The sequence below is a fragment of the Esox lucius genome, chromosome 5, assembly GCF_011004845.1.
Source record: "Esox lucius isolate fEsoLuc1 chromosome 5, fEsoLuc1.pri, whole genome shotgun sequence".
NCBI classification, from domain to species: Eukaryota; Metazoa; Chordata; class Actinopteri; order Esociformes; family Esocidae; genus Esox; species Esox lucius.
In genome coordinates, this window is record NC_047573.1 from 20,293,029 (window position 1) to 20,312,276 (window position 19,248).

The 19,248-nt window shown below is 41.6% G+C and overlaps 1 protein-coding gene across 1 annotated transcript in view; it reads left to right on the forward strand.

Annotated features, from left to right (window-relative positions):
* Positions 1-18,542, forward strand: part of si:ch211-216b21.2 (heparan sulfate glucosamine 3-O-sulfotransferase 3A1) — a 37,107-nt gene extending 18,565 nt beyond the window's left edge. The window contains exon 2 of the mRNA XM_020046333.3: positions 16,393-18,542. Within this exon, the coding sequence (XP_019901892.2) occupies positions 16,393-17,014 (622 nt within the window). The 3' untranslated portion in view covers positions 17,015-18,542. The remainder of the gene's footprint in view (positions 1-16,392) is intronic.
* The last annotated feature ends 706 nt before the right edge of the window (positions 18,543-19,248 follow it).

The following is a 19,248-nucleotide window of genomic DNA, read 5'->3' on the forward strand; positions in this document are numbered from 1 at the left end:
CTATCAAATGATTGGGCTTTATACAGTGTTGGGCGACGCGGTGCTGCAGTACCCCTCTCTCTTTCTCTCGATGTCTCTTTCTATCGCTTTATCTCGCCCTTTTTCTCTCCCTCTTCTTTTTCCTTCCTCTCGTTCTGTCTTTCTCTCTCCGGTTTTGTCATCCTGTTTCTGGCATTCTGTAGTGGATGGTTGAAAACCTAGGGAGAGGATACAAGCCTGTCATGTGTGTAATGAGTTTATGTCAAGAGAAGCGATAAGAAGCCAGTTTTAAACATGCTAATCTGAACCCTTCTCCAGAACTGCTTCCAGAGAGGGAGAGAGAGCTGTAGCAGGCTGGCAGGGCGGAGGATGGAGCAGAAAGAGGGAAAGGAGGGAGGGATGGAGAGAGGCTGGTGGTGCCCACTGTGTCTTGGCACAGGGATGAGGGGCGCTGTGTGATGTTGCCAGCTTCTTTTGGTGTCCTCTAGACTCAGAGAGTGGGATGGGGGAGGGAGGGAGAGAGAGAGAGACAAAAACACAAAGGACACAGTAGTATACATGTTTTTATACAGTCACCCCTGTGATGATCGGCATCATTAAGATGAGCAAGAAAGGTTGTATCAAATATACAACACAGGTGATGAGCTGTTCTTCATGCAAAAATAAGTAAATGAATAGGAAAGTAATATTGTACATTTTCTCATGACATTCTACTTTTTAAGTACATCACATTATTAAGGACCGGTAGTTTGGCTTTTATCGTGGCTTCCCGCTTATTGTATGAAAATGCGGCATTACAGATAGAAAATCTATCACCTTGAGGAAAGTCAACTCACAAATGGAAAGAGTTGTGATACTTGGACTGGAACTGGTTGCTATGATCTGATGAAAAAAAAAAAAGAGCTCTATGGCCATCCTCACCAGTGGTTGGTTCGGCACTGAAAGAAAGATATGTATGCAAAAATAACAACTTCATACCTAATGGAATGAGAAAACAAGAGCCAGGAGAATGGGACAGATAGCAGAGTGTGGAGACAGTGTGATCAGTTTAACACCCATCCCTCACTCCTGTGCAGTGCCTGATGTCTCACCCTTATCCATTCACTCTGTCTCTCTCCCACTCTGTCTGTCTGTCTCTACCTCTCGTCTCTTTCTCAGTAATTGATGGGCTTACGTTCATATTCTTATCAGAATAGCGGTTTTCCTTCGAGCTAGGTATAATCTACAGTTAAGATTTTCCTTTTGTTTCAATCCTCTGCGGAATGTGATGGACTAAGAATAATCCTCTTTTGTTATCACTCTGAAAACCTGAGACAAAAAAGAAAAGGTTACATACATTTTTCTGGAACACAAACTACAACCAGCGTTGTTTTTGTGTAAGACGGAATACACACCGACTGTAACTAGGAGCCAGGTGGCGTCCCAAATGGCACACTTATGTGTTCCCTGTAGTGCACTCATTTAAATTAATAAATTAATATAGGGAATATAGTGTCATTTGAGATGCACGTTTAACTATACATTTACTACCTTCTGGCTGAGTCCTTGCAGCTCCTGTACCTTTTATTGGCTAGGATGCTACTTGACTAATTCCGGACTCTTTTCCTTACTTCTGAAGAGAACAATGGTTCCTTTTACCGGACCTATTTTTGTGAATCTCAGGCTGTTTGCAATCAGAGCTGTGAGAGACTGCCAGGAGAGTATCGTCATGTTAAGTAGATAGCTACAGTCTCTCTGTGACTGTGTGTGTGTGTGTGTGTGTGTGTGTGTGTGTCTGTGTTTGTGTGTTAATTGTTTATTGTTAATAATTAATGCTTTGACTATTTGATTACTATGAGCAGCTTTGGCTGCAACCCAAACCACAACTGACAAGGCAGAAACACAGTAGACAAAAGATCGGATCGGTCTCTGTATCTGAACGGCCCGAGGATTCAAACGATGAATAAAGTGAATGCATTGACTTCGTTACTGCTAAATGTATCGACTTACAGCTGCAGTGATCCACTCAGGACCAGGTCTAACAGCTTTCAGCCTTATGTGACTAACAGATAAAGTGCAGTCTGAAGCCCTGTCTAATTTAGAACCTGCATCCACACACACATGCACACACACTCAGTCATTCACACACACACACACACACACACACACACAAGCACACATTCTCTCTCTGTTTGTTTTATTCTTCAAAGAGGGAAGGCTGAAAATTCCCCAAGATGTCCATGTCATCCTGCTAATAGTTGATATATGGTAACATCCGTATTCTCCTTTCTGTAAGAGACAACCCTATCCTACAGTATCCTATGGTTCTCTATTCACCTGCTGTTGATGTGAATCGGAGCTGACAGGAAAGCCTTCTACCCTGTCCCTCCCCAGGAACGCTGTGACAGTAATTCAGTCATATTTACTGGAACTTCACAGCATATTACTCCAGTGTGATAAAGACATGGGATATGTGTCCTAAATGACACCCTGCTCCCTGTACCTTATAGTGCATTACTTTAGACCGCAGCCCTATGGGTAAAAAGCCTTTTGGGGTCCAGACATGATATTCTATGTTCTGCTGTAACACAATGTCTTGTTTTGGTATTTTTATCGATTGGAAATCGAAGCCAGTGAAGCCAGTGAAGGCATGCCACGTTGTTTACGATTCTTATAGTATGATTTAGAAAAGGTTTAATTGATAAACAGTTTAGAATGCAATGTTGTTTACTGTTCTTAAAGTATGATTTAGATAACATTTAAATGATACACAGTTTAACATGCTATGTTGTTTACTGTTCTTAGGGTATGAGTTAGATGCCGTTTAATTGATACCCAGTTTAACATGCTACATTGTGCTTACTGTTCTTAAGGTATGAGTAAGATAACATTGAATTAATACAGATTTGATTAACTTTGCTGGCTCCCCCAAAAAACAGAAGGTTTGAAAAAGACACTGAAAAAAGCAACCTGTGATTTCCACTTTGGACTTGGGATCGGGACTCTGCTATATTACGTTAGAACAAACAGGTCTTTAACCGATTCTGATAATCTCTTGTCTGAGGTAACCTGGCCGTAGTCCCTATACTAGCATCTCAGAGCCTTTACTAGCATCTTATATTCTTTGAAATCTTCCAGAGTCCACTCACGATTCCTGGCACTGCTGTCTGTAGTGAAACGATCATCTCTGTTTTTAACAAGACTTTATTTAATACGGAATACACTGGAATACTTATTAGATCAGATGAAGGTCTGGTGAAAGAGGAATCCTGGAGCAGTGACCAGTAGAAATCACTCGACTGACTCATTGAAATTAGCAGAATAGGTTTCAATTCAACTTCTAAAGAAGTTGTATAACTCTCCTGTTCTTCAGTCACGTGTTCAAATAACATCCCAAAACACATTATGAACACACTTTACTGAAACACACTTTACTGTACTCACTGAAACATATTATTATGAGAACGCAACATTGTGAACCCCACCACAGACTGAGAGGAAGCTATACATTATGATTTTAAACTTTTCCGGCCAACAAAAAGATACTATAAAATGTCTGACAGGTAGTGATAAATGTTTGTTATTTTTACATCAATAATATTTCCAATAAAACATCCAGCATCCGCCCTACAGCCCTGTAGGCCTCATGAAAGGTCAGGGAAGGTTATACGCCTCCCAATGAAACATTAGCCAACCAAAGTGGCTTCAGTTTGGAACTTTATAGAAAAATCTTTAGAAAATGATACAAAAGAAGTCTATTCATCTACACATCCTGTGTTTCAATGTAAGGCGAGGGTTCAGGAAAGCTTTCAAAAGTTTGCATTTGAGAAACATAGACCCATCAAAAGTGTTCTAGAATGCAGGGAAATCTATAAGGAAAAGTGGGTATTCATTACAGCATCAATAATGCCTATAAATTGTATTTTGAATATCCGTAACTACGTATTTTCAATGTCCCGAAACCGACATTTCCAACTTTCAATCACAACCAAACGTGACATGAATTAATTGGGAAAATATGTCTTGTAGATAACATTTTGCTCACTGGGAGTGTATCATGACTTATGTTCTCAACATAAAGCTCTACTGCGGATAAAGCGCCAGAGGACATCAAATTGTTCAAACGAGGTAGAGGATTGGATTGTCATTCTGCCAGCCCATCATTTTCTGGTTCTATCTAGGGCTGTATTCTAAAAATTGACTCAGAGTATCAGAGAAACAGAGCTTGAGTCACAGAGGGTAGGGTAATCTCCTATCAGACTTTCAGTTAGCTCTAATAACTCTTTTGTGGGGGCTTCCCCCAAAGCTCCTCTGCTTCTATTTCTTCGACTTCTCATAAGTCTCAACATCAGCAACATACAGATGGAGGATGGGATGGAGGATATGTGGAAGCAAAAAAGAATTGGCTTGGAGCAGAGCGTTTTACTTTTAGTAATGGCTTATAATGGTCAATACATGGATTCGTCAAAGACCGGGATGGATTGTTTAGGTTAAATATTTGAGTTGGTTGAAAATCACCATGGTAATGGTCCTAAAGACAGAAGCAGTGTCCTTTTGTCTGTGGTTATTATAGAGTAACAGCCCTCTACTAAGCCTCCATATTGGCGCTGAGCAAATTCTCACTTATTTATGCTCCTAATGCATTTGACACTCAACTCCATATGAAAACCATGCTTTAAATCATGTGGAATTCAAACAAAAGCCCTTGGAAGCATTCTCAATTTGAGTTTCCCCAAATTCTGTCGCTAGGCTACCATACAAGACACTGAAGAAATCTGGATCAAAGTAGGTAGACTATAGAATGATGGAGTCTGGGTATTTTAATTGAACACACAAGTCAAACTATAAGCTGAGGTTGGCGAAGTACAATACCTTGAAAATGAGCCTGGGCATTAAGCCTCCATTTTAGGTGTCTTATCTTTCTCAAGCCGTTGAGACCCTAGAAACTGACTTGGCAGAATGAGTGAAGACTAGTGCTGTTACTAAAGCTGATCCTTATACTGTAGCACTGCAATGAAGACTCAACCCTAAAACTCCCTACAACTCTGAGCAAGTGGGTCAGAGCAATATGAAACAAGTAATAATGATACATATGTATGTGTTTGTGTGTGTGCATTTTGCTTCATAGGTTGAATTAGGACAGAAGTCCTTACAAGAAAAGCAAAAAATTCTGCCCCTATTAAGACATTTTCCAGTTACCATAAGGAAAAATTATATAACTGGCTTTAGTATTTGATTTAGGTAGGTTTTAGGATATTGAAGATGTGTTTAAAGATGATTTCTGGGACTTTTGCAATGAACAAAAAAAAATCTCACATTGTGTTGTATGTGCAATATGTTGTTTAAAGGTGTATAATCTATAAGTAGAATCACTATCATACCTCAGGCATTACAATTTAAACGCTACAAGCTTGTTTGATTCAGAATTAGGGTTTTTCTGGTCCAGTTTCTTTGCCATGATGACAGTGACTACAGTAAGTGACTATACTGAGTGAATACACTGACGAGCCAAAACATTATGACCACCTGCCTAATATGCTGTAGGTCCTCTGCATGCCACCAAACCGAGGCATGGACCCTACAAGACCCCTGAAGGTAACCTGTGTTATCTGGCTCCAAGACATTAGCAGCAGATCCTTCAAGTCCTGTAAGTTGCGAGGTGTAGCCGCAGTGGATCAGACTTGTTGGTCCAGCACATCCCACAGATGCTCAATCAGATGGAGGTCTGGGGCATTTAGATGCCAGGGCAACACCTTGAACTCTTTATCATGTTCCTCAATCCATTCCCGATTAATGTGGCAGGGCACTGAAAGAGGCCACTGCCATCAGGGAATATTGTTGCCATGAAGGTGTGTCCCTGATCTGCAACAATGTTTATATAGGTGGCCTTTGCCAAACTGACGTCCACATGGACCCATGGTTTTCCAGCAGGGCATCACACTTCCTCTACTGGCTTGTTCTCTTCCCACACCGCATCCTGGTGCCATCACTTCTCCAGGTGAACAGCGCACACGTACACAGCTTTCCACATGAGGAAAAATCAAACCAGAAAACCTTCTTTTGCTGCTCCAAGGTCCAGTTCTGACACACTTTTGACGGTGGACAGGAGTCAACATGGGCACTCTGACTGGTCTGCGGCTACGCAGCACCATATGCAGCAGGGTGTGATGTACTATGTGTTGTGACAAATTCCTCCCGTGACCATCATTAATATTTTCTGTAACCAGATGGGATAGCCTTCATTGCCCTCGTGCATAGATGAGCCTTGGACAACCAACACCCTGTTGTGGGTTTGGAGTTTGTCTCTCTTTGGACCCATGTCGGTAGGTACTCACCACTGCTGATCGGGGGCACCCCACAAGCCTTGCCATTTCAGAAAAGCTCTGACCCAGACGTCTGGCCTGGGTCAACCATTTGGCTCTTATCATAGTCACTCAGGTCTTTACTCCTGCTCATTTCTCCTGCATCCAACACGTTGAATACGAGAACTGATTATTCACTTAACATCTACCCAGACCTTGACATGTTCCCTCGTTAGGAGATGATCAACGTTATTCAGTTCGACTGTAAGTGGTCATAATGTGTATCAGTGTGTATTGCTAGCACTCTGGCGACCATCTAGGCAATACCTGACATATTTAAGAACACACAGAGCCCCAGTTGTTCATTTCAACGCTCCGTAGCGATCCATTAACACAGCACTGTAAAAGATGTGGTGAAATCCCAAGCGTTGCCTATGGTGCAGCCCTCACCCATAGGCAGGCGACCGATAGGCAATCCCAACGCCCAGTGCTTCTGCTGACAGGTAGGCAACTGAAAAGCTTGTGTATAACAAAATATTTTATAAAAAGTAGAATTTAAACTCCTTTATCACACTTCTAAAAGAAATTGTATGGCAAACCATAATATAAGAAAATATATTTCAGAGCGCTGGAAGTGTGGACCCTTGCTCAGAGCTCCTGCTGACACTGTTTTATTCTACAGGAGGTGCCAAACTCCATTCAGTGCAAGAACTCTTCTAACCTTTACTCTGTACAGTCCCAATTGGCACACTAGTCACTATATAGTGCTAAAAAATACATCGGTCACCAAACCAAGTGCAACATAAAGGGAGAAAGGTGCCATGAGGGACGCAGCCTCTCTCACTCGGCTGTTATGCAGTATCTAAAAGGATTTGGAGTTCTCCGACGGCTCTGGTGCACACCAGCACCTCTTCCTACCTCCGTCCGCCTCTCTCCTTCTTCCTCCTCAGTTATACTGACTGAATAATTCACTATCAAGTTGCCACAGTGATAAGCCTTATTTTTCCCCCGTACGTAATAAACTGGGGACTTACACTCAGAACCGGGACAGAAGTGGTCCACTTAAAACACTGTTGATAAATTTATAAGAACATACTGCAAAGCTAACTCTATAAAATTTTTACTATATGGCATGGCGGTGGTTGATATGGAAGACAGAGAGGGGGACAAAAAAGCACTCAGAAGTCCAGTCTGGGCATTTAATTCAACAAGAATATAGGAAAAGCCTACTTTAAGTGTAAGTGTAATGTTTTTATGTCAATGCCTGGTATACTGTAATTCTAACATCCCTCTCATCATCAATCTACCTGCGATAACACCCATAATAGACCAGATGGCTACTATTCTTTACATTCCCCTGCATAATTAGGTGCTTTCTAATATTTGCATTCCGTTCATCACTTCAAATAAATACTCAGACTAGCCGAAAAGGTTTTGCTACTCTGGCACCGAAAATGTGAATGACATTTTTCAGTGAATATTTTTAATATTTCTTCTCTCTACTCAATGATTTAAAATAAAGGGGAGATACTATCATGTTTGGAGCTTTTACATGAGTGCTTCAATTAGCTTTAACAGCAGTAGTTAACATCATGCAGGCAATAGATCATTGCTAGAAATAACATAGATAGCAAAGCCAACATGTGCCATATATTTCTGCCTCTTCACTGTCAGGCTTTGTTCTTAGAGACATTTTTGAATTTCCCTTGACTATGCAAAGAAAGCATTTATTTCTACCTCCGACTAATCTGTTTCCCTTCACCAGTTATCTCAGCCGTTTCTGCTGTCCAGTACGTTAATCTTTTATCTACATCCCACAGTTCTTGGTGGTATCGCATCATGACCCCACTTAGTTTTTATCAAAACCATGTTGTCGTTTTCCCAGAGGAAAGACTAACCGAGGTTCTGTCCTCCCTATTTTTCCAGGAAGAGATGAGTCTCTTATCTAGTAATTGTGTTCTCCAAAATGACTTCCGATGCCTTAAAATTCCCATGTGCTCGTGTTTGTACGTTATTTTAAGTTATATTTGCTTTCCCATAAAAAGCCAGTCAGCCGCGTGAGAAAAATGATTGTTTTCAAATTGGTAATCTAAAGATCGTATCTACTAGAACTGAACAAACAGCACAATCAAGGTGGGACACAACTTGAAGCAGGTATATAAAGGTGTACCGTGTATGGAGATGGTATCTCTGTAATGCAGTGTAATCAGTAAACATAATCAATCTTCAATGGCTTACCTCTTAAGATTCTCACGGTAATGGTTATGTGGTACAGACAGACGGAAAGCTAGGGGTCTGCGTATAGAATACAGTAGAGGACTACAGTATGGGCTATGGACTGGGTAGATTGGGCTCCACTTGTGACAGTCAGGGGGATTTTGAGTTGGGTTAATGGTAGTGGAGGGGCATGGAGGGAGATTATAAATGACCTCTGGGAATAAAGAGCAGGTGAACAGACTGATCCCCAGGCCTTGGTGCTCTGGAACTGTTGGGGCAAGAGGAGGGACACTAAGCCAAAGCGAAGATAATTATTTGGGGCTAGGGTCTCACCTGTAATCCCACGACACAACCGCCATGATAAACGGCTGATGTCTCACCACGGAAGCGGGTGAGACATTTTTGGACAGATTTCACGGTTTACACACTACATAGACCAAACCTGTGGGATGGGATGAAGAGAAGTACATTTTTTTTGTTAGCTCACCTTTAATTTGATTTTGTCACTCGTTAGAGATTATAGTTGGAAGCAGGTGTTTCTTCATCTGACAACACAGCCTACTGCAGGCAGCCTCGTGGATAAAGGTCACTAGTGAGAATCCCAGGGCCAATAAGAGGAGAAAAAACGGGCTGTTAACCTTAACCACCTCCACAAATCAGAAGAGTTTGGGTTAGATTCCAGAAGCCAAATCTCAGTTTATTTTTTCTCTTTACTGTAACTTCCCTATCACTTCCTGTACCACAGCCTGGGGGCATCCACTGCCCCAGGGTGCTTCACTCTTACCAGAGGGTTGACACAGCTGTGAGGCAGCAGACTCAGGGCAGGTTGAGGTGCTTCAATGTTACCAGAGGGTTGACAGAGCTGTAAGGCAGCAGACTCAGGGTGGGTTGAGGTGCTTTACTGTTACCAGAGGGTTGACAGAGCTGTAAGGCAGCAGACTCAGGGTGGGTTGAGGTGCTTTACTGTTACCAGAGGGTTGACAGAGCTGTAAGGCAGCAGACTCAGCAGGCAGACATAGCACCACACACAGTCCGTCATTACTCTAAATCACAGCCCCCCTCCGTGCTCATCCACCTCTTCCTGCCCAAAGCTCGAGACCAGTGACCTGGAAAATGGCTGCTGTGCAGAGCCGCGGACTGAGCCAAGTGCTTCCCCTCTTCTTCCCCGTCTCCCCACCCGTCCGAACAGCAGAAATATTGAACCAATTACAAGATGATTATCTGGTCAGCATGCCGGCCACGGAGGCCAGGCGAGGAGACACTCTGGGAGTGCGGGCACAGTGCAGTATCCCCGGCCGGCTGCTGAAAAGGAAGAAGCAGTCATTGACTTCTGCTAAGAGGCTGGCATTTGTTCCCCCTTTACCCAAGCCTTCTGGATATTATACCTGTATTCACAGCCCTGTACCTCAGCCCATTCCAACTCAAGGCCAATTTTCCCAGGCTTTTATAATAATTTTTTGTTTCTTTATTTTAATGGTTAAACGTAGTTACACTTCAGTATTGAATGTGCATACCCTAAAAATATGGTGGTACTGTAAGTCTGCATCTGTTTAGCGTAGTTGTGCGATGGACGGATTGGAAACAAAAGCACTGATGAATCAGTCTCCTTGTGCTAAGGTGTTCTTTTTATAGACAGCCTTACAAAGGGCTCATTGACTGATCTGCTCTAGAATTACCTTGTGCTTTGGAATTTGTGTTCGGCCCGGGAGTCCCCGCAATGAGTGTCGTCGGGTTATATTGCCTAGTTAGAACCATATTATGGTATTCTGTCCACGTCGTACCATGTTCTGTTGCACAAATCTATATAAAAACAATATATCAGTTGTTTGCACTTATACTTTTCTCCCTCGACCCTAATAAATATATTTTTTTATTTATTTTCTTTTGGGGCGACCAATACATCATCCATTTAGTTTCCACTTTCCAAGTTAGACTCAGAATTGAAAAAAAGGCTAAAGCTTAGGTACTGTATATTTTCATCCAATTCTGCTCTGTATTCGGGCTGTATCACAAGCTGAAGCCTGCTGCCTGTATTTCATGTATGCATGGGGAGTCATATTTTAGCAGTTCGACGAAGACATCAAAGCTGTGCTGTGGAACCACCGTAAATCTCAGGCACTTGGAAGGTGCCTCGTTCGTTACATCACCTACTCTGCCAACAAAGTTTCATTAGAAGGGACTGCATGTGGTTCCTGTTGGAATGGAAAGAAATACTTGTGTAGTCCACATAAACCAAAGCCACTCTCTTCTCCTTTCCGACCTGCAAATGGACTTTTCAGAGTTAAACTTCAAAATTGCACCCACACAATCCCGAGCCTGCGCTCCTCCGGAAGAAATGTTGAGATTTCTTTTTTCTTAAGCATTGCAGAGTTTATTTAAACTACAAATCCTGCATACGTTGAAATATCCATGGGAGCCAAACATCTGGAAACCTCTGCTTTGTAGAAGAAGAACATGGTTATGGCTAACGGGTGTCTGTTTCACATGACCTTATTCCTTAGGGGACCTGAAAATATTCTTAATGTAATCACCACAAAGGTTGCATTGACCTCAATGGTTGCATACCAACTGGCCCCTGTTCCCTTTATAGGACGTTGTCTGCTACTTTTCACCAGGATCCATCGGGCTGTCAAGCCATCAGGGCCTAGTTCAGAAGTGGTCACAATGTCACAACATGGGGAGGGCTTATAGACGACGAGCAATATGCAACTTATCAAATGAAAATGCTCTCTTTAAAACAGGCTCATGTCTTTTTCATGAATCAGTTGAATGGTATGGTTCATCCCTGCTGGCCCGGGGGTCTGGATCAGAGTATACCTGCTAGCATGGTATCACTGTGATATCCAAACTAGTTTCCTGAAGAGAAGTCCACCAAGCCCATCAGAGAAGTGTTTTCATGTCTATCTGTTTGTTATTTGTTTGCTGTGTTATAGAATACTTGAATGTGTTTATATTTTTAAGGAATATTATAATGTTTTCATTTATTTAACTACTGTGTTATAGAATACTGTTGTATCAAGTACAATACCATCCTTCAAACAGTAGTTTTCCTAGAACGTATAGTACTGTAGAATGTTGTAGTATACTGTACTATACCTATATTGTGAAGTACTATATAAAGTTGTGGTATACTGTAGTATTCCTCAATTGTGTACTGTAGTACTAAATAATGTCGTAGCACACTGTAGTATCCCTGGATCTTGTATTGTAATGAATGGCAAGAAATCCTGTTTTGCTTGATTAAATGTTTTTTTATTGTTTGAGAGTTAGTCAACAGCCATCCATTTCCCATGTGCGGCAACCATTAATGACAAACCTGAATGCCAAGGATGGACCGGACATTTTCCGGAATCCTCAGGGAATACCAGAGGGTTGGAATCCTTTGGACCAGGATATGTGAATAACCTGGGAATGTTGTGCAACCCTACACCGCACACAGGAGAGCAGACCAGAGACGATCATGAACCAGCCTGTGAAGGCGATGGGCCGGGAATAATGTGAGAGGACAGGAAGCCTGTTTTCGGATTTCGATCCCCTCCCCTTTGACACAGATGTAGGTGTACGGCCTTTTACTGAGAGTATTGGGGTCAGGTGTCAGCCAATGTTGGGCGGGCGGGGCGAATGTCAGAACACAGAAGAGACAACCACTTTCTTCTTGTGTTGTCTTACTGCCTGCACTGCTTCACTGGCTCTGCCTGTCACCACGCCAGTCCTGACCATGTGACTAGAGCCCGCGGATTAGAGACAGCTTCTTACACCCCGGGACTGCACTCTTGTCCAGGGCCAGGAAGCTAACCGAGGCTACTGAGGGGCTATATAAAAAGGTTCCAAATAAAAGCTATCCGTTTATGTACCTAGACAAAACCAATTTTTTCTAATCACATTTAGGTGTCATGGCAGAAACAAAAACATAAGTAGTGGTCAGTTTTCAGGGGTGAAACCAAATCCCCTCTTTTGGGTATTTATTTCTATGTAACCATTGGGGGTTTTACGGTGTGACATCAGGAGGAAAGTCATAGAAAGAATCATAAGGCTGTACACTTCCTGACAGCTGGTGTCTCAGACACACTCTCCCCTTGAGACACGCATCTCTCAAGTTGCATCTTAGATGCCTCATCTCAATTAGCTGCATAAACGGAGCATGATTGTTTAGCAGCCTGTTTGTGAAACAGTGGTGCCTATCATATTAGGGCAAGGACACGTTTGGTGGCGGCTGGTGGCTGTCTGTTTAAGTATTGTATTTAAATCTGTGGCAGCTGAAGCCTCTTTGTGTTTTTTTTTGCGATATATAAAAATAAAAAAATAAACGAGAGAGTTGCAGATTCGGACACGTCACCCCAAATCTAAAGTTCTTAAACTGTTCTGTTTTTAATGTGCTAACGCAATCAGTAAGTTTTGAGCGATACATTAGCTCATACAACCCATCCACCCTAGTTGGTGCTAAGCTTTGCACTGGCCTCTGTGGGACCCATCGTTGCTGTCAGTATGCAGATTGACTATGGACTGAGTCCTCCTTTCCCATTCACATATCTATCATGGCCAGTAAAGTTTCTTCCCGTTGGTGGGAATAGAAGGATCTTTGGATTCATGGACACCTTTCATTAACATGACACCCTCACTGGAGCACTGGACACCTTTCGTGAACATGACACCCCTCGCTGGAGCAGTGGACACCTTTCATTGATGTGACACCTCACTGGAGAAGTGGACATCTTTAGTTAACGTGACACCCTCACTGGAGCAGTGGACACCTTTTGTTAACATGACACCATCACTGGAGCAGTGGACACCTTTTGTTAACATGACACCATCACTGGAGCAGTGGACACCTTTTGTTAACATGACACCGTCACTGGAGCAGTGGACTCCATTCGTTAACATGACACCCTCGCTGGAGCAGTGGACACCTTTCATTAACATGACACCCTCACTGGAGCAGTGGACACCTTTCATTAACATGACACCCTCACTGGAGCAGTGGATCATTTTAGTTTACTTGACACCCTCACTGGTGCAGTGGATACCTTTTGTTTATGTGACATCCTCACTGGATCAGTGGACAACTTTCATTAACTTGAAACCCTTGCGCAAGGTCGCACTCCCATTCACAAGATCCTTTTTTGGTTTTCTCAGTGAAGGAAGACTTGTCTTTCCTTACTAGTAATGATGGGCATACATTGCAAAATGCAATTACATAATACACAAACTTAGTTTGAAAACCAATAAACTTAGTTTTACCAATACCCCTTTTTATCATGAGAGTAAACAGCTCTGGAAAAAATTAAGAGACCACTCATTACAAATTGTTCTTTCCTTTCCAAAAAGGTTTAAATTGAAAGTTTTGAGTGAGAAGCATTCAATTTGCAGGGGTCTCTTAATCTTAACCCTTCTGTGCCTCACTCAAAACCTAACTTTTTAACGTTTTTGGAAAGGACAGAAAAAGTGCAGTGGTCTCTTACTTTTTTCCCAGCTGTATAAACAAATGGAAAATACAATGCAGTGCAGTATAATCAATCAATGTTTAAACATTTTACACATTTAAGTGGTTTCAGTATTGACATTTTTAACTACTGAATACATTGCCAAAATGTGTGCATTTCGATTTCAAGAGTATTAACACAGAATATTGTTTTAGTTTTCCCATTGACTTGTGAAATGCTTTCCAGATGTTTCAAAAGTATTTGTCATCTAAATTTATTTGGGCAACCTTTCTAAGAAATGTAATAATGAACTAATGAACTTTAATAATGTTTTTGGTTTATTGTTTGAACAGCGTCTGAAATTATATTTGGTTATCTCTGCAAAACAATCAAATTCGTGGATAGCCCATATATCCCACAGATCAGATCAAAAAAGTGTCCTCATAAACCCCACAGCGCTATGAATGCCAAATAGTATGACAAGGAGTCCCTGCTTTTCGTGTCCTTTGCTGATAATCCTGTGCCTTCGTGAAGCTCAGAGTAGCTCTTAACTGCATCTGCCATAGGAGCGGGCACAGACAAGACACTTTGTCAGCACACACACACACACACACACATAAACACACACACACACAAACACACATAAACACGCACACACTAGGACACACCAGCAGATAGAGAGAGCTAGGATGAATAATTGAAGTGTGCATTCTGTACTTTGGTGAATTTTAAAGCTGTATTCTGCAGAGGCTCTAAATGGCTGGGAGTAGGAGAGGTTAATGATTTATGAGCTGCTTTTATCCGCATTGGTTCAGGTCCCTGTCCTGAAGGCACTCTGGGCACTGGGAGGAAAGGGGGGAGATGAGAGGGGTGGGGTGTCACAGACAAATAGATTTGCCTCCTTGCATTCTCTGTGCACGTGCGTGTGTGCAGCTAGGCTCGCAAGACTGTGGTGAACAAATAAAAGTGCCACACAGGTGAAGACAGTTTGCCAGAGAAAACATTCATCTGAATGTTTTGCCTGAAGTGGGTTGTCCAGTGGAACCCTTTTGCCTTAAATGTTTGAGGTGGGATTTATGAGTATTATTTCATGATACGTAAGCACAAACACGGCGCAAGTTACAAAAGCACAAGACCGATGTGCTTTTCTAACTTACAAAAGCACAAGACCAGCCATTATCAGAAAGGAGAGACTGGCAGAAGAGGAAGGACGACAAACATTGATTTCAACAGCAAAACAACAAAACAAAAAAAAGCGTGACATAAGAAATTTACAAATAAGAATGTAATGTATGCCTCATTTTCAGTATGTGTGTGGGTGTGGCATCAATCTATAGAGAATTTTAAACGATTTTATGCCACTTATTCTTCATTTTCCAGTGCCAGTATACGTGTGGGGGAATTTCTGCTCCTAAGGCAGATAACACTAATTGCAATTGTAGGCTACTTTATCTAAGAACATCTGCTAAATGTCTGAAATGCTAAGGTGTCTCCATGCGTGGTTTTTCAACAAATAATGCTACAATTCCATAAAACTAAACAGTTTCTCAGTATAGCTATATACTTGAACTAGTGTTATGGTTAAAGTTCAACCATAACACTTGTTGTTCAATGTGTTTGTCTTTCCGGGAACATTAGAATAAGTTTTGTTTTGGCTTGATTATAGAGTTTATTCCATAGGTAATCACTATTAAATCACTATTTATATGCTAAAAATTTACCCTAAAGAAAACGTTTCAATGTTACAATAAAGAACCAAACTTATTGAGCTTGCATTCACCGACCCACCACAAGGCACCTTTTCCAAAATCATACCCAACCACACATGATGGCATTGAGCAAGTTAAGACTGTCTGAGTCATCAGTGACCTGGGCACTGTCTCTATACCACAACTAAGATCTGAAATTCAATATAATGCAGCTTTACTCCAAGGCAGTGACATTTGGGAACCTATTTGGGAGCCTCCATAATGAAAAACATACTGTGATGCATCTTTTCCCCTTTACTGCCCAGCCCTAAGTGAATATTTATTGCAATAACGTAATCAGAAATGTTAATAATAGTAGTGTTATATTTAAAAAGACATTATACCCATAACAATAATTGGACATTTTTGGAACTTGCAACAAACGCACATTATGATCAGGAATGACATTTACCACTATTGGGTGGCCAATAGTCACAATCTGAAAGCCTCACATCCAATAACGAACACCTTCTATCTGGTTGCCACATAAATTATTAAAAAGGTTCCAAAAGCAAATGAAGAAATGCCTGAAATATTTGCCTCTCAACTGAGTTTTATGTCTACTTTGTCTCAGCTGTATTCTGTTCACTCATTTGCAACTGTTTAGAAAGCACCTGGCTGACAGATAAGTTCCTCTTATGACAGGGGTTTCACCCTTGTCGTTCTGCAACATACATTTTCAACAATCCTCTCCTCTCTCTCTCATTCTCTCTTCTCTCCTCTCTCTCTCCTCTCTCCTCTCCTCAGGGAGTTGATGCCTAAGACCCTAGAGGGACAGATCACCATGGAGAAGACCCCCAGCTACTTTGTGACCAGAGAGGCGCCGGCCCGGATCTCCGCCATGTCCCGGGACACCAAGCTGATCGTAGTGGTGCGGGACCCGGTCACCAGGGCCATCTCCGACTACACACAGACACTGTCCAAGAAGCCCGACATTCCCACCTTCGAGAGCCTGACTTTCAAAAACAGGACTACGGGGCTTATCGACACATCCTGGAGTGCCATCCAGATCGGTATCTACGCCAAGCACCTGGACAATTGGCTGCAGTACTTCCCCATGGACCAGATTCTGTTTGTGAGCGGGGAGTGTCTGATCAGCGACCCGGCTGGAGAACTGGGCAGGGTACAGGACTTCCTGGGACTCAAGAGGATCATCACAGACAAACACTTCTACTTCAACCAGACCAAGGGCTTCCCCTGCCTCAAGAAGGCTGAGGGCAGCAGCAAGCCCCACTGTCTGGGCAAAACCAAAGGGCGGACCCACCCCAACATCCACCCGGAGGTAGTGCAGAGGTTACGGGACTTCTACAGGCCTTTCAACATGAAGTTTTACCAGATGACAGGAAGGATTTTTGGTTGGAATGACTGACTGCCTCAAGTACTGTATTTCAAGTAAAGAACATAGTACGAGTGTGCGCCAGCCACACTACTAAGCATAAGCAATATGTCTGTGAGAGAGAGAGAAAGACTAATCTGCTCATACTGCAAAGCATATTCCAATTCCAGCCACGTACATGTGGAATGAGTTGCACAGGGCTGGTGGAAGGATTGTCCCTTAAATAACATCTTGTTGTTCCAATAGAAAAAAGATAATGTATCTAAATCTATAGGAGTTGCTCCCGGGCACCATCAGAATGAAGCGTCATCTGTTTGGAACCTTCCAGAAATATGCAGTGCTGTTTTTTTGTTTAGGAGGTTATATGAAATCACACGGCGGGGCTTGAGATTGCAAGTTCAGTCAGAGTGATTATATGCCATATTTTAAAGCAAGCATAGCTGCTTTTCAAAGATCTCAATTTTTCTAGAAATATATGGAAAATATAAAAACGTGTTATTTATTTAAGATAATGTCCACATGCAGTAATCTTAAAATCCAGACCCTGGGCAACAGTTTTTTTGTTTTTTTTAACTCTTTTTGAACATTCATAAAAAAGTATACCACACCGAAATGTTGTTATGGATTTGTCTATCTTTATGAAAGACTTGAAGGCGGTGGGGTCATCAGTAACACTTCATTTTAATTTATTTCAATTATTATTTAACTAACACCGTAATTACGGTAATAAGAACATAGTAAAGATATCAATATTACTTTGTAAATGCATGGTAACGGTGGTTGCAGAATCAGTTATTTCACGACTGGTACAAGGAATGTGTAAATACACATTCACTTGTTAAATGTTGTGTAACATGTGTAACTACTGATGAAATTGTGTAACAGTTTGTAACTAATGTTTTGTAATAACATGCTTTGAGTCACCTGTTATCATACCGGAATGTGACCTCAGGTCGCTTCCATCAACACTGCAGGCAATACCAGCTTTAAACATATTGACCTGTGTATTCATTGTGTTGTTGCTATAGCTGTTACTGCGTTGTATTCAGCATTTCACGAAGGTGTGGATACTACCATGATGTTCTAAATGATTATATCGTGTTTGTTTTTCAAAAAACTGAAATTAGGTGAACATCTGACACTTTCATCAAACAGGAAATATCAGCGAGATTTCTACACATAACAAAATTGGAACAAACAAGATGGAGTTCATTTTGAGTGGCTAGTTTGCATAAACGGTCATCACAAAAAATTTGCAAGTTTGCCTCTAAAGTTTTGTTTCGTTTTGCTACGTTCTGGAATGTCTGTCTCATGATTTTTTGGGCGAGTTGTCTGTTTAAAGAAGATCCACTCTGTTGATGTACTCTAGTTCCTCAATTCCAGAAGAGTGCATCATTGAAAACAGACTTGGTTGCCTAAGGTCTGGATTTCATGACACCACATGCAGTATATACAATAGTACATATCTTCAAAAACTTTCATCTCTGATATCGTCTACCATTATCTTCTCTGGGCCTCTGAAGTTATTTTTATTTGATTCTGTACAACATCAATGCATTTTCTTTGTCGTGGTTATTTTTTATATAATTCAGTTTTATTTGTATATTCTTAACATTGTTCCGGTTCCCACACTCGTTTTCACTGATTCCAATCCTGTGAGTGTTTGTTATTCTGAGGTTATTTTCTCCACATTTAGTTAATGGATATCATTGAATTACAATATAGAAAGATAGACCGAGACAGAGCCAGTATCTCACTCCCTGGAGGTGTCAAGTGGCACCCTATTCCCTACATGTTGCCCTACATTTAGCCAGGTCCCATAGGGATTAAGGTGTCATTTGGGATTCACCCTTGATCAACGGTTTTATCAGCAACCGCCAACTAATGTTATAACGAGACATCCAGTGGAGCTAAGCAAACATTTCTTCAGATTTCCTCTTTGACATGTCTACTTGTGAACTGAATACGGTTGATGTCATTTGGCCTTCCCTGCCTCGGAGGCATGCCTGAATGGAGGTCTTCCTGTCTTCTTGTGTCTTTTGAAAGTAACAGTTAAAAAGAGCATGAGAACAATGGTGAAGTTGTGTTTCTGATTTATGTCTGCCTGGCTACATTGGAAGCTTCCACAAAGACCCTCTGGTCTCAGAGCAGATGTGCCTCAAAGAGACACTCATTCTCATTGTTTTTCCATAGGAGTTCAGGGGAAAATATATCCTTAAGTTTTATGCAATCTGCCATCAACCTTTATCATACTGACATAGTTTGTC